The sequence below is a fragment of the Oncorhynchus keta genome, chromosome 8, assembly GCF_023373465.1.
Source record: "Oncorhynchus keta strain PuntledgeMale-10-30-2019 chromosome 8, Oket_V2, whole genome shotgun sequence".
NCBI classification, from domain to species: Eukaryota; Metazoa; Chordata; class Actinopteri; order Salmoniformes; family Salmonidae; genus Oncorhynchus; species Oncorhynchus keta.
Genome location: NC_068428.1, coordinates 7,122,309 through 7,137,053, shown reverse-complemented (window position 1 = coordinate 7,137,053; position 14,745 = coordinate 7,122,309). Strand labels below are relative to the sequence as shown.

Genomic DNA, 14,745 nt, shown 5'->3' with positions numbered 1-14,745 from the left:
CCTCTCGCTGCTAACATTAGAGACTCTTAAAACATTCACATGGAGAGAATCATCAGGAATAGGTGGCTTTTCCATAGAATTCTATTTAACATTTTGTGACAAAGTAGCCCCCCGATTTACGCAAATGACAACACACGTCACTCAATTCAGTACTTCATAGCTCCATGTATCAAACAGTTTTTTCAGTTATTTTAAAACTAAGAACATCTGGAGAGTCCCCTGCTGATCATAGACTCATACCCTAAATAAAATTTGACAATAAAATAATAAAGCATATAAGCAATAGAATGGCAAAAGCCTTAACAGACGTGATACATGTCAATGAAACCGGCTTTGTTAAAAATAGACACAAACAAATACAAGAACATGTTTCAGGTGAATACAATACGCAAAAAAAACAAGATATAGATTCATCAATAATGGTTGTTAATGCCGAAACGGCTTTAGACCGTCTTGAATGGCTTTTTCTATTCAAAACTTTGGAAGAGTTCATCTTTCCAACTGAAATAATAAATGTAATACAAATATTGTATAACTGTCCTAAAGCAAAAATATACATGAATAATACTGTACATTATCTGACAAAATTGCTGTAGAAAGGGCCATAAGATGGGGATGTCCCTTCTCCCCCCTATTGTTCACACTGGCAATTGAACCGTTTGAAGAAAGAATTAGACAGGACCCAAATGTAACATGTTTCGGTAAACATGAATATAAACTAAACTTATTTGCAGACGATCTCTTGATATACCTGACCAATTTTGAAAACTCAATGCCCACTTTGCTCAAGATATTTTCAGCATACTCAAATCTCAGGACAAACTATTTACGTGAAATGTTTTTAATTATAATGGCAATATGAAAAAGAAAAGATTAACTCACGATCCACAGATACCCTTTAAGGGAACACAAAAAATATGAAAACAACATATATTACAATTATTTTAGTCCATTACTCAACAATACGAAAGCAGATCTAATTAAATGGAATAATCTTCCCATGAATATTACAGGTAGAATAAACTTCTTTAGAATGGCATAGCTCCCAACGTTTTTATCACAGTTTTCATGTGGTGAAGGAGAGTCGGACCAAACTGCAGCGTGTATATTGCGATCCATGTTTAATCACACAACGTAACACGAATCCAAAACACAAACTCTACAAAACAATAAACGTAATGAAAACCGAAACAGCCTAAACTGGTGCAAACTAACACAGACTAAGGCTGTCAAGACACTAAGGACAATCACCCACAATACAACCAAAGAATATGGCTGCCTAAATATGGCTCCCAATCAGAGACAACGATAAACACCTGCCTCTGATTGAGAACCACTTCAGACAGCCATAGACTCTCCTAGAACACCCCACTAAGCTACAATCCCATTGAGCTACACACCACATACAAAAACCCATGTCACACCCTGGCCTGACCAAATACATAAAGAAAAACACAAAATACTTCGACCAGGGCGTGACAGTTTTTGTATTTATTTTTGGTAATACCAATTACCCCCCTGAAGACCCAGCTATCACAGTGGATCTGGGCTGGTTCTGGCTGAGAGTCGGAACTCGGGTAAGAGTCAGACTTGGCCGGCGTCATGTAGCCCGAGTCTGGGCCGCCTTCAGAGGTATTACTTATGGCTAGGATGCAGGGATTGAGCTTGGGCCGATTCCGGTGTGAGTTATCTGGCCCAAATGTATGACTTTGGGCTCGGGCCAATTGGGGCTACTGCCTGGCAGATGATTACACGGGCTGCTTTATATAAATAACATTTATTTTATCCATATTTTGTCATTGTTTCTGTGATAAAAAATAGAATTAACATTTAAATAAAATTCTTTAAGAGTTTTGTGTAGTATTTTTGTATTTTGATACTGTAGTCAAATTGCGTTGCTACAGCTGCTGGTTCGAGATCCGTGCCGGCCACACCCGGGAGACCCCTGAGGCAAGGTACAATTGGCCCAGCGTTGTCCGAGTTAGGGGAGGGTTTGGCCGGCCGGGATGTCCTTGTCCCATCGCACTGTAGCGACTCCTGTGGCGGGCCAGGTACATGCACGCTGACACGGTCACCAGGAGTACGGTGTTTCCTCTGACACAAAATGTTTATTTGTGGATGGGTATGATTTGTATGCATAAAATGTATAATAGTTAGATTTAAAATTACTATATCGGGTAATTTTGTATACATTTATTTAACTCTCCCCATCGCTCCCCATTTATTTAAGGGGAGAATCACGCCTCTTATGGGGTGATTCTGGAAAGATGCCGACAACGTCGGCTGACTTCCGTAGACGGAAACGGCCCGATGTAATTAATTTTGTTTCCGGCCCGAGTACGACACACGATTCTGGGCCGTTTCAATCAGTTCCAGCCCCCCGAAAGAGGGACGCTTTTGGGCCGATTCTTCATTGTTTCCTTCTTTAAAAATGTATACTCGGTCATAAGACTTCATTCGGTCTCCCGAGTGGTGCAGCTGTCTAAAACAGTGCATCTCAGTGCTAGAGGTGTCACTACAGTTCAAATCCAGGCTGTATCACATCTGGTGGCGCACAATTGGCCCAGCGTTGTCTGGGTTTGGCCGTCATAGTTAAGAACAAAGTCTTATTTTACAGACTTGCCTAGTTTAAGATATAAACAAATATATATGGGCAAATAATATCCATATAATAAGAAGGACATTTTTTTACATCTTCCTAAGTCTGTTTCAAATATTTTTTATTGAACACACACAAGAATGGTGTATAGGTATACATGACAGGTATACAATTCTTATCTAAACATAAAAGAGCATACAGGAACAACAAGACCCAGAGTTCTGGGTGCAGAACAAATAATACAAAACACGACATACAAAACAAGGACACGTAGAAAGAAAGAGGGTAGATGTCTCTATTTCCCCCCAACTGGCAGGGCCAGTACATGCTGCCCAAAGGGGTTGTCCTGTAGCTCCCCTTGTAACGCCAGGGTAGTGGCAGGGCCATAGAATGTATGTACATGCTGCCCAAATGGTAGATTAAAATATTACAATTGAGAGTGTGTTAATAAGTACAGATTCACAGCGCCGACTCGTCCAAGTAGGAGAGGAAAGGCTGCCAGATTTGATCAAATGTTGATCATTTATTGTTCAGAATATATCTAATTCTTTCTAAGTGTACAGTGTTTGCCAATTCACTGAGCCATAATTTGGTAGAGGGCGCTTCCCTCCTTTTCCAAAACAACAAGATTTTTTTTTTTTGCCGAAACGAGACCGTAAGAGATTAGTTGTTTTTTGGGGGTTGGTTAATTCATTTAGGGACTCTGATACTCCCAGGATTATCAGAAGCGGGACTGGATCTATTGAAGTCTTCAAAACATCAGAGAGGATCCCAAAAATTACACACCAATAACCATGCAAGCTAGAGCATAGAGCAAAGCAGTGGAGTTGTGTACCCTGCACAGCCTGACAGTTATCACACGTAGGGGATGTATCAGGAAATATCCTATGCAGTTTAGCTTTGGAGTAGTGTAATCTGTGTAATAACTTGAATTGTATGAGATGATCTCTGGAATTAATGGAGCATGTGTGGATATACTACAAGCTCTCTTCCCAGTCTGCCACTGAAATGTCAGTCCCTAGTTCTTCCTCCCATTTTGCCTTAATGACATCTGTAGAAGGTGTGCTAACAGATTGAAAAGCATCATATAGACGTGATATCAGTTTGTTTGAGGCGGGGCATATTTTTATTCATCCGTCAAACATGGAAGGTTGAGCATTCCCAAATGTTGGGAGGTGTTTTCTAACGTAGTCTCTAATTTGTAGATATCTGAAAAAATTACTTCTGGGAAGATTATAAGTTTCCCTCAGCAACTCAAAGGAAGCAAAGGTCCCTTCTATATATAAATCCCCTATGGTACTTATCCCCAACTCTCCCCATCGCTCAAAGGTGTTATCAAGGTTAGAGGGGGCAAAGGAGGGATTCCTGGCGACAGGGAGCATGAATGACATTGGTCTAAGCTCAAAGTGGACTTTAATTTGCTTCCAGATTCGGACTGTGCTATGTATAATAGCATTGTTATGATAAAGTGACATCTCCAGATTGACAGGCGACACAATCACAGCGCCAATAGAGAAGGGGTGACACTCCTCACACTCCATACTAAGCCACCTGGATGACGGAAGTGCGTCATCCAGCAGAAATGTAACAGCACGGAGGTTAGCGGCCAGTAATAAAATATAACATTTGGGAGAGACAATCCTCCTTCCATCTTGGATTTACAGAGGTGTTTTTTTTTACCTATCCTGTGTGTTTTATATGAAAGGATTGCTAATTGAGTCTGGTTGTTTATGAAAGGATTTAGGTATGAATACTGGAATGTTCGGATATAGGTAGAGCAGTTGTGGGAGGAAGACTCCCATTAATTATTCCGAGCAGAGAAATTGGGAGAGTTCTCCAAAATACACTGCTCAAAAAAATAAAGGTAACACTAAAATAACACATCCTAGATCTGAATGAATGAAATATTCGTATTAAATACTTTTTTCTTTACATAGTTGAATGTGCTGACAACAAAATCACACACAAATTATCAATGGAAATCAAATGTATCAACCCATGGAGGTCTGGATTTGGAGTCACACTCAAATTAAAGTGGAAAACCACACTACAGGCTTATCCAACTTTGATGTAATGTCCTTAAAACAATTCAAAATTAGGCTCAGTAGTGTGTGTGTGGCCTCCACGTGCCTGTATGACCTCTCTACAACGCCTGAGCATGCTCCTAATGAGGTGGCGGATGGTCTCCTGAAGGATCTCCTCCCAGACCTGGACTAAAGCATCCGACAACTCCTGGACAGTCTGTGGTGCAACGTGGCGTTGGTGGATGGAGCGAGACATGATGTCCCAGATGTGCTCAATTGGATTCAGGTCTGGGGAACGGGCGGGCCAGTCCATAGCATCAATGCCTACCTCTTTCATGAACTGCTGACACACACCAGCCACATGAGGTCTAGCATTGTCTTGCATTAGGAGGAACCCAGGGCCAACCGCACCAGCATATGGTCTCACAAGGGGTCTGAGGAGCTCATCTCGGTACCTAATGGCAGTCAGGCTACCTCTGGCGATCACATGGAGGGCTGTGCGGCCCCCCTAAAGAAATGCCAACCCACACCATGACTGACCCACCCCCAAACCGGTCATGCTGGAGGATGTTGCAGGCAGCAGAACGTTCTCCACGGGGTCTCCAGACTCTGTCACATGTGCTCAGTGTGAACCTGCTTTCATCTGTGAAGACCACAGGGCGCCACTGGCGAATTTGCCAATCTTGGTGTTCTCTGGCAAATGCCAAACGTCCTGTGCAGTGTTTGGCTGTAAGCACAACCCCCAGTTGTGGACATCGGGCCCTCATACCACACTCATGGAGTCTGTTTCTGACCGTTTGAGCAGACACATTTACATATGTGGCCTGCTGGAGGTCATTTTGCAGGGCTCTGGCAGTGCTCCTCCTGCTCCTCCTTGCACAAAGGCGGAGGTAGCGGTCCTGCTGCTGGGTTGTTGCCCTGCTACGGCCTCTTCCACGTCTCCTGATGTACTGGCCTGTCTCCTGGTAGTACCTCCATGCTCTGGACACTACGCTGACAGACACAGCAAACCTTCTTGCCACAGTTCGCATTGATGTGCCATCCTGGATGAGCTGCACTACACTTGTGTGGGTTGTAGACTCTGTCTCATGCTACCACTAGAGTGAAAGCACCGCCAGCATTCAAAAGTGACCAAAACATCAGCCAGGAAGCATAGGAACTGAGAAGTGGTCTGTGGTCACCACCTGCAGAACCACTCCTTTTTTGGGGGTGTCTTGCTAATTGCCTATAATTTCCACCTGTTGTCTATTCCATTTGCACAACAGCATGTGACATTTATTGTCAATCAGTGTTGCTTCCTAAGTGGACAGTTTGATTTCACAGAAGTGTGATTGACTTGGAGTTACATTGTGTTTATAGTTCCCTTTATATTCTTGAGCAGTGTAGAATGTTTGCCTTGAGTTTTAGCATCAGAGAGGGGAAATTCTCTTTAAATATTAAGGAGTATTGTTTGGTAACTACAATTCCTAGTTAGGTTCATTTTTCTGAAGATATCTTAACTGGGAGATGTTCTAGCCAGGAGGTGTTTTGCGACCGTATGGGCATTAATTCACTCTTGTTCCAATTTATTCTCTATCCTGAGAAGGTACCAAACCAATTGATCACATCAATAATAGCTGGGATACTAATCTGGGGTTCTGTTACATAGAGGAGGATGTAATCTGCGTATAGGGAAATCTTATTTAGAGTATCTTTAGTATTATAGCCGTGTATTGCTGCATGAGATCTAATAGTCTGAGCAAGCGGTTCGATAATTAGGGCAAAGAGTATAGGCGACAGTGCACAACCCTGCCTTGTCCCTCTGTAAAGGTTAAATTGGGGCGACAATGATTGGTTAGGGAGTATTCTGGCACAGGGGTTTCTATATAAAAGCTGGATCCAATTTATGAACCCATCTCCAATGTTACATTTCTGTAGGCTCTTGAATAGATAGGGCCACTCAACTTGGTCATAGGCCTTTTCGGCGTCGAGATATGACGGCAAGGTCCAAGTTGGGTAACCTCTGAGAATACATAATGTTGAAGAGGCGCCTGAGATTGAAGAATGAGTTTCTGTTAGGGATAAAACCGGTCAGGTCCGAATGGACCAATTAAAGTGCTAAGCCTTTTAGCCAGAGTTTTTGCTAAAATCTTTTGGTCTGTATTAAGGAGAGATATTGGTCTGTATGACCCTACCTCTTCCGGATCTTTACCCTTCTTATGTATAACTGTAATGAACGCTTCGTCCAAAGTAGAAGGGAGAGCTCCATCCTCATTGGCCTGAACCAACATTGTGTGCAGGTAGGGAGAGAGCATGTTGCTGAATGTTTTATAGAATTCACCAGGGTATCAATCTGGGCCCGGGGTCTTGTCACTCTTTAGAGATTTAATTGTTTCTTGAATTTCATTGAGATATTTCCATATTCAGGAAGTTAGAATCTTCCTGGTTCGGGGCAGGAAGATTACAGTCCTCCAAACATGTTTGCATAATTAAGGGGTTAGGATCCACTTTAGATGTATATAGAGTCTCATAAAACTGACAATCTGTCATTGATGTCTTTGGGGGAAGAGAGTAATTCCCCAGATGCAGATTTAACTTTGACTCATTCGGTCACTCACTTTTTTTCGAAGTTGTCTGGCGAGTAATTTGTGTGGTTTGTCACCAAACTCAAAATATTTTTGCTTGGCATAGAGAAAAGATTTAGCAATTTTAGCTGAGAGAATCTGATTATTTTCACATTTTGAAGAGGTAATTGTTTTATCTTTCTCCAGAGAATTCTCCCTATCCAGTAAGTGAATTTGTCCCTCCAGTTCTTCCAGTTTTCCTCTGTTTTGCCTACTTCTGGCAGTCTGAAAGGAGATGATACAGCCTCTCAGATAAGCCTTCAGTGTTTCCCACAATAATGCTGGGGAAGTCTCTGTGTTGTCATTGCTATCAAAGAAAAATGTAATTTGGTCTTTAAGATATTCACAGAATGTTGGTTCTGTGAGGAGCTGAGGAGTCAACCTCCAGACCCTCTCGTTTGGTACAATGTCACCCAATCTCAGGGAGAAGGTGAGTGGACTGTGGTCCGAGATTATAATATCATGATACCTCACATTACAGGTATAGGGGAGTAGTCTAGCATCCAACAAAAGTAGTCAATTCAAGTGTAAACCTTGTGAACATGAGAGTAAAAGGAGTATTCCCTACCCGTAGGGGCAGCGATCCTCCATATATCAAATAAGTTAGAACTTTTTATGTAGGTATTCAATAATTCGCTTGAATAGGAGGTAGGGGTTCGCCGGGTAGAGGATCTATCCAAATAATGGTCTAGCACACAGTTAAATCAAATCAAATCAAATCAAATGTATTTATATAGCCCTTCCTACATCAGCTGATATCTCAAAGTGCTGTACAGAAACCCAGCCTAAAACCCCAAACAGCAAACAATGCAGGTGTAAAAGCACGGTGGCTAGGAAAAACTCCCTAGAAAGGCAAAAACCTAGGAAGAAACCTAGAGAGGAACCGGGCTATGTGGGGTGGCCAGTCCTCTTCTGGCTGTGCCGGGTAGAGATTATAACAGAACATGACCAAGATGTTCAAATGTTCATAAATGACCAGCATGGTCGAATAATAATAAGGCAGAACAGTTGAAACTGGAGCAGCAGCACAGTCAGGTGGACTGGGGACAGCAAGGAGCCATCATGTCAGGTAGTCCTGGGGCACGGTCCTAGGGCTCAGGTCCTCCGAGAGAGAGAAAGAAAGAGAGAATTAGAGAGAGCATATGTGGGGTGGCCAGTCCTCTTCTGGCTGTTCCGGTGGAGATTATAACAGAACGTGGCCAAGATGTTCAAATGTTCATAAATGACCAGCATGGTTGAATAATAGTAAGGCAGAACAGTTGAAACTGGAGCAGCAGCATGGCCAGGTGGACTGGGGACAGCAAGGAGTCATCATGTCAGGTAGTCCTGGGACATGGTCCTAGGGCCCAGGCCAGTTGAAACTGGAGCAGCAGCATGGCCAGGTGGACTGGGGACAGCAAGGAGTCATCATGTCAGGTAGTCCTGGGGCATGGTCCTAGGGCTCAGGTCCTCCGAGAGAGAGAAAGAAAGAGAGAAGGAGAGAATTAGAGAACGCACACTTAGATTCACACAGGACACCGAATAGGACAGGAGAAGTACTCCAGATATAACAAACTGACCCTAGCCCCCGACACATAAACTACTGCAGCATAAATACTGGAGGCTGAGACAGGAGGGGTCAGGAGACACTGTGGCCCCATCCGAGGACACCCCGGACAGGGCCAAACAGGAAGGATATAACCCCACCCACTTTGCCAAAGCACAGCCCCCACACCACTAGAGGGATATCTTCAACCACCAACTTACCATCCTGAGACAAGGCCGAGTATAGCCCACAAAGATCTCCGCCACGGTACAACCCAAGGGGGGCAACCCAGACAGGCCGACCACAACAGTGAATCAACCCACCCAGGTGACGCACCCCCAGGGACGGCACGAGAGAGCCCCAGCAAGCCAGTGACTCAGCCCCGTAACAGGGTTAGAGGCAGAGAATCCCAGTGGAAAGAGGGGAACCGGCCAGGCAGAGACAGCAAGGGCGGTTCGTTGCTCCAGAGCCTTTCCGTTCACCTTCCCACTCCTGGGCCAGACTACACTCAATCATATGACCCACTGAAGAGATGAGTCTTCAGTAAAGACTTAAAGGTTGAGACCGAGTTTGCGTCTCTGACATGGGTAGGCAGACCGTTCCATAAAAATGGAGCTCTATAGGAGAAAGCCCTGCCTCAGCTGTTTGCTTAGAAATTCTAGGGACAATTAGGAGGCCTGCGTCTTGTGACCGTAGCGTACGTGTAGGTATGTACGGCAGGACCAAATCAGAGAGGTAGGTAGGAGCAAGCCCATGTAATGCTTTGTAGGTTAGCAGTAAAACCTTGAAATCAGCCCTTGCTTTGACAGGAAGCCAGTGTAGAGAGGCTAGCACTGGAGTAATATGATCAAATTTTTTGGTTCTAGTCAGGATTCTAGCAGCCGTATTTAGCACTAACTGAAGTTTATTTAGTGCTTTATCCGGGTAGCCGGAAAATAGAGCATTGCAGTAGTCTAACCTAGAAGTGACAAAAGCATGGATTAATTTTTCTGCATCATTTTTGGACAGAAAGTTTCTGATTTTTGCAATGTTACGTAGATGGAAAAAGCTGTCCTCGAAATGGTCTTGATATGTTCTTCAAAAGAGAGATCAGGGTCCAGAGTAACGCCGAGGTCCTTCACAGTTTTATTTGAGACGACTGTACAACCATTAAGATTAATTGTCAGATTCAACAGAAGATCTCTTTGTTTCTTGGGACCTAGAACAAGCATCTCTGTTTTGTCCGAGTTTAATAGTAGAAAGTTTGCAGCCATCCACTTCCTTATGTCTGAAACACATGCTTCTAGCGAGGGCAATTTTGGGGCTTCACCATGTTTCATTGAAATGTACAGCTGTGTGTCATCCGCATAGCAGTGAAAATTTACATTATGTTTTCGAATAACATCCCCAAGAGGTAAAATATATAGTGAAAACAATAGTGGTCCTAAAACAGAACCTTGAGGAACACCGAAATTTACAGTTGATTTGTCAGAGGACAAACCATTCACAGAGACAAACTGATATCTTTCCGACAGATAAGACCTAAACCAGGCCAGAACATGTCCGTGTAGACCAATTTGGGTTTCCAATCTCTCCAAAAGAATGTGGTGATCGATGGTATCAAAAGCAGCACTAAGGTCTAGGAGCACGAGGACAGATGCAGAGCCTCGGTCCGATGCCATTAAAATGTCATTTACCACCTTCACAAGTGCCGTCTCAGTGCTATGATGGGGTCTAAAACCAGACTGAAGCATTTCGTATACATTGTTTGTCTTCAGGAAGGCAGTGAGTTGTTGCGCAACAGCCTTCTCTAAAATCTTTGAGAGGAATGGAAGATTCGATATAGGCCGATAGTTTTTTATATTTTCTGGGTCAAGGTTTGGCTTTTTCAAGAGAGGCTTTATTACTGCCACTTTTAGTGAGTTTGGTACACATCCAGTGGATAGAGAGCCGTTTATTATGTTCAACATAGGAGGGCCAAGCACAGGAAGCAGCTCTTTCAGTAGTTTAGTTGGAATAGGGTCCAGTATACAGCTTGAAGGTTTAGAGGCCATGATTATTTTCATCATTGTGTCAAGAGATATAGTACTAAAACACTTGAGCGTCTCTCTTGATCCTAGGTCCTGGCAGAGTTGTGCAGACTCAGGACAACTGAGGTTTGGAGGAATACGCAGGTTTAAAGAGGAGTCCGTAATTTGCTTTCTAATAATCATAATCTTTTCCTCAAAGAAGTTCATGAATTTATCACTGCTAAAGTGAAAGTCATCCTCTCTTGGGGAATGCTGCTTTTTAGTTAACTTTGCCACAGTATCAAAAAGGAATTTTGGATTGTTCTTATTTTCCTCAATTAAGTTAGAAAAATAGGACGATCGAGCAGCAGTAAGGGCTCTTCGGTACTGCACGGTACCGTCCTTCCAAGCTAGTCGGAAGACTTCCAGTTTGGTGTGGCGCCCCCACCTGGGGTCCTTAGCTTAGTGATCAGCTTTGTGGGCACTGATGTTGAACGCTGTAGTCAATGAACAGCATTCTCACATGTGTTGCATATGTCCAGTTGGGAAAGGGCAGTGTGCAGTGCGATTGATATTGCGTCATCTGTGGATCTGTTGGGGCGGTATGCGAATTGGAGTGTGTCTAGGGTATCCGGGAGGATGCTGTTGATGAGGACCATGACCAGCCTTTCAAAGCACTTAATGGCTACTGACGTGCGTGCTATGGGGCAGTGATCATTTAGGCAGGTTTCCTTCGCTTCCTTGGGCACAGGGGCAATAGTGGTATGCTTGAAACATTTAGGTATTACAGACTCGGTCAGGGAGAGATTGAAAAGTGAAGACACTTGCCAGTTTCTCAGCGCATGCTTTGAGAACATGTCCTGGTCATTTGTCTGCCCCTGTGACTTTATGAATGTTGACCTGTTTAAAGGTCTTGCGTTATCACACAGTCGTCCAGAACAACTGGTGTACTCATGCATGCTTCAGTGTTGCTTGCCTCGAAGCATGCATAAAAGGTATTTAGCTCATCTGGTAGGCTCACATCACTGGGCAGCTCGTGTCTGGGTTTCCATTTTTAGTCTGTAATAGTTTTCAAGCCCTGCCACATCCCACAATGTCAGAGCCGGTGTAGTAGGATTCAATCTTAATCCTGCATTGACACTTTGCTTGTTTGATGGTTTGTCTGAGAGCATAGCGGGATTTCAAATAAGTGTCCGGATTAGGGTCCCGCTCCTTGAAAGCGGCAGCTCTAGCCTTTAGCTCGATGTTGATTTTGCCTTTAATCCACGGCTTCTGGTGTGAATATGTACACCATTGTTCAAAGTATGGTGCCACATAGAAAAGTCCTTCTTGAAAGAAAAGCCATTTGTTTTGTCCATTTAAATAACATAAGTGTGTGTCTTTCCAAATCACGTCCAATCAACTGAATTTACCACAGTTGGACTCCAAGTTGTAGAAACATCTCAGTGATGATCAATGGAAACAGGATGCACCTGAGCTCTTATGTAAATAAGGTATTTCTGTTTTTAATTTTAATACATTTGCTATTTCTAAATACCTGTTTTTGCTTTTCCATTATGGGGTATTGTGTGTAGATTGATGAGGGAAAATTCTAATTTCAATTTTAGAATAAGGCTGTAATGTAAAAAAAAATAGGGTCTGAATCGTATGTGTGTGTATATATATATATATATATATATATATATATATATATATATATATATATATATATATATACACTACCGTTCAAAAGTTTTGGGTCACTTAAAAATGTCCTTGTTTTTGAAAGAAAAGCAAATTGATCAGAAATACAGTGTAGACATTGTTAATGTTGTAAATGACTATTGTAGCTGGAAACCGATGATCTTTAATGGAGTATCTACATAGGCGTACAGAGGCCCCCATCACTCCTGTGTTCCAATGGAACATTGTGTTAGCTAATCCAAGTTTATCATTTTAAAAGGCTAATTAGAAAACCCTTTTGCAATGAATGATTAAAGAAGCAATTAAACTGCCCTTTAAACTAGTTGAGTATCTGGAGAATTAGCATTTGTGTGTTTGACTACAGGCTCAAAATGGCTAGAAACAAATAACTTTCTTCTGAAACTCTTCAGTCCATTCTTGTTCTGAGAAATGAAGGCTATTCCATGCGAGAAATTGACAAGAAACTGAAGATCGTGTACTACTCACTTTACAAACTGGCTCTAACCAGAATAGAAAGGGGAGTGGGAGTCCCCAGTGCACAAATGAGCAAGAGGACAGGTACATTAGTGTCTAGTTTGAGAAACAGATGCCACACAAGTCCTCAATTGGCAGCTTTATTAAATAGAACACCAGTCTCAACGTCAACAGTGAAGAGGCGACTCCGGGATGCTGGATGAAGGATGAGTTGCAAAGGAAAAGCCATATCTCACACTGGCCAATAAAAATAAAAGATTTACATGGGCAAAAGAACATGGACATTGGACAGAGGAACTTTGCCTAGAAGTCCAGCATCCCGGAGTCGCTCCTTCAGTGTTGACGTTGTGACTTGCAGGTACTATTAAATGAAGCTGCCAGTTGAGGACCTCTGATTTTTGGTTCCAGCCGCCATGTCTTTGTGAGACGCAGAGTTGGTGAACGGATGATCTCCACGTGTGGTTCCCATCAGGGAGCATGGAGGAGGAGGTGTGGGGTGCTTTGCTGATGACACTTTCTGTGATTTATTTAGAATTCAAGGCACACTCAACCAGCATAGCTACCACAGCATTCTGCAGCGACACGCCATCCCATCTGGTTTGAGTTTAGTGGGACTATCGTTTTTTTTTCAACAGGACAATGACCCAAAACACACTTCTAGGCTGTGTAAGGTCTATTTGACCAAGAAGGAGAGATGGAGTGCAGCATCAGATGACCTGGCCTCCAAGATCACCCGACCTCAACCCAATTGAGATGGGATGAGTTGGACCGCAGAGTGAAGGAAAGCAGCCCACAAGTGCTCAGTATATGTGGGAACTCCTTCAAGACATTTGTATTGCATTCCTCATGAAGCTGGTTGAGAGAATGCCAAGAGTGTGCAAAGTTGTAATCAAGGCAAAGGGTGGCACTGACCCACCTGCTCTGAATGACGGGTCCCCACTGCATGAGAGCCAGTTTCATCATAGCGCTTGATGTTTTTTTGCGACTGAACTTGAAGAAACTTGAAGATTTCTTGAAATCTTCCGCATTGACTGACATGCATGTTTTAATGTAATGATGGATTTTTGTTTCGTTTTGCTTATTTGAGCTGTTCTTGCCATAATATGGACTTGGTCTTTTACCAAATAGGGCTATTTCTTTATACCACCCCTACCTTGTCTCAACACAACTGATTGGCTCAAACGCATTAGGAAAGAAATTCCACAAATGAACTTTTAACAAGGCACACCTTAATTGAAATGCATTCCAGGTGACTGGTTGAGAGAATTCCAAAGAGTGTGCAAAGCTGTCATCAAGGCAAAGGGTGGCTACTTTGTAGAATCTCAAAATAAAATATATTTTGACTTATTCTATAATATAAAAAATAGTTCAAATAAAGAAAACCCTGAAATGAGTTGGTGTGTCCAAACTGTTGACTTGTCCTTTTTATATAAAAATAATGAAGTATCAAGCATGAATCGGGCTATTTTTGTATTTTAGGATCTTTTTGCTTTGGATATGGAGCCGTATCGGTACAGCGGAGTCAACCTGACGGGTTTCCGGATCTTAAACACTGAAAACTCTCAGGTGTCATCGATCATCGAGAAGTGGTCCATGGAACGCCTTCAAGCCCCACCCAAAGCGGACTCGGGCCTCCTGGACGGATTCATGACGGTACGGTTCAAACTGCTCATGGCTCTGTTATGCTGTGCATGCACAAACATGTTTACTGCGGTACTTAATCAAATTATATTGCTACATTTATGGGATTTTTCTAGTACACACACTTTGTAAAGCCATTGTGTATGGAATGGTCAGTTTCTATGAAATGTGAAATATGACAATGTAAGGAGAGAGTTACTTTTATGAG

General features: G+C 42.8%; 1 protein-coding gene across 2 annotated transcripts in view; it reads left to right on the top strand.

Moving 5' to 3' along the window:
• The window catches only part of LOC118386584 (glutamate receptor ionotropic, kainate 2-like), a 212,647-nt gene that overhangs the window by 54,127 nt on the left and 143,775 nt on the right, over nt 1-14,745 (top strand). Inside the window, exon 6 of one of the 2 annotated variants that reach the window (XM_052523417.1) lies at nt 14,376-14,549. The exons of the other annotated variant lie outside the window; for it this stretch is intronic. Coding sequence (XP_052379377.1) covers nt 14,376-14,549 — 174 coding nt within the window. The remainder of the gene's footprint in view (nt 1-14,375; nt 14,550-14,745) is intronic. 2 annotated transcript variants of the gene reach the window in all.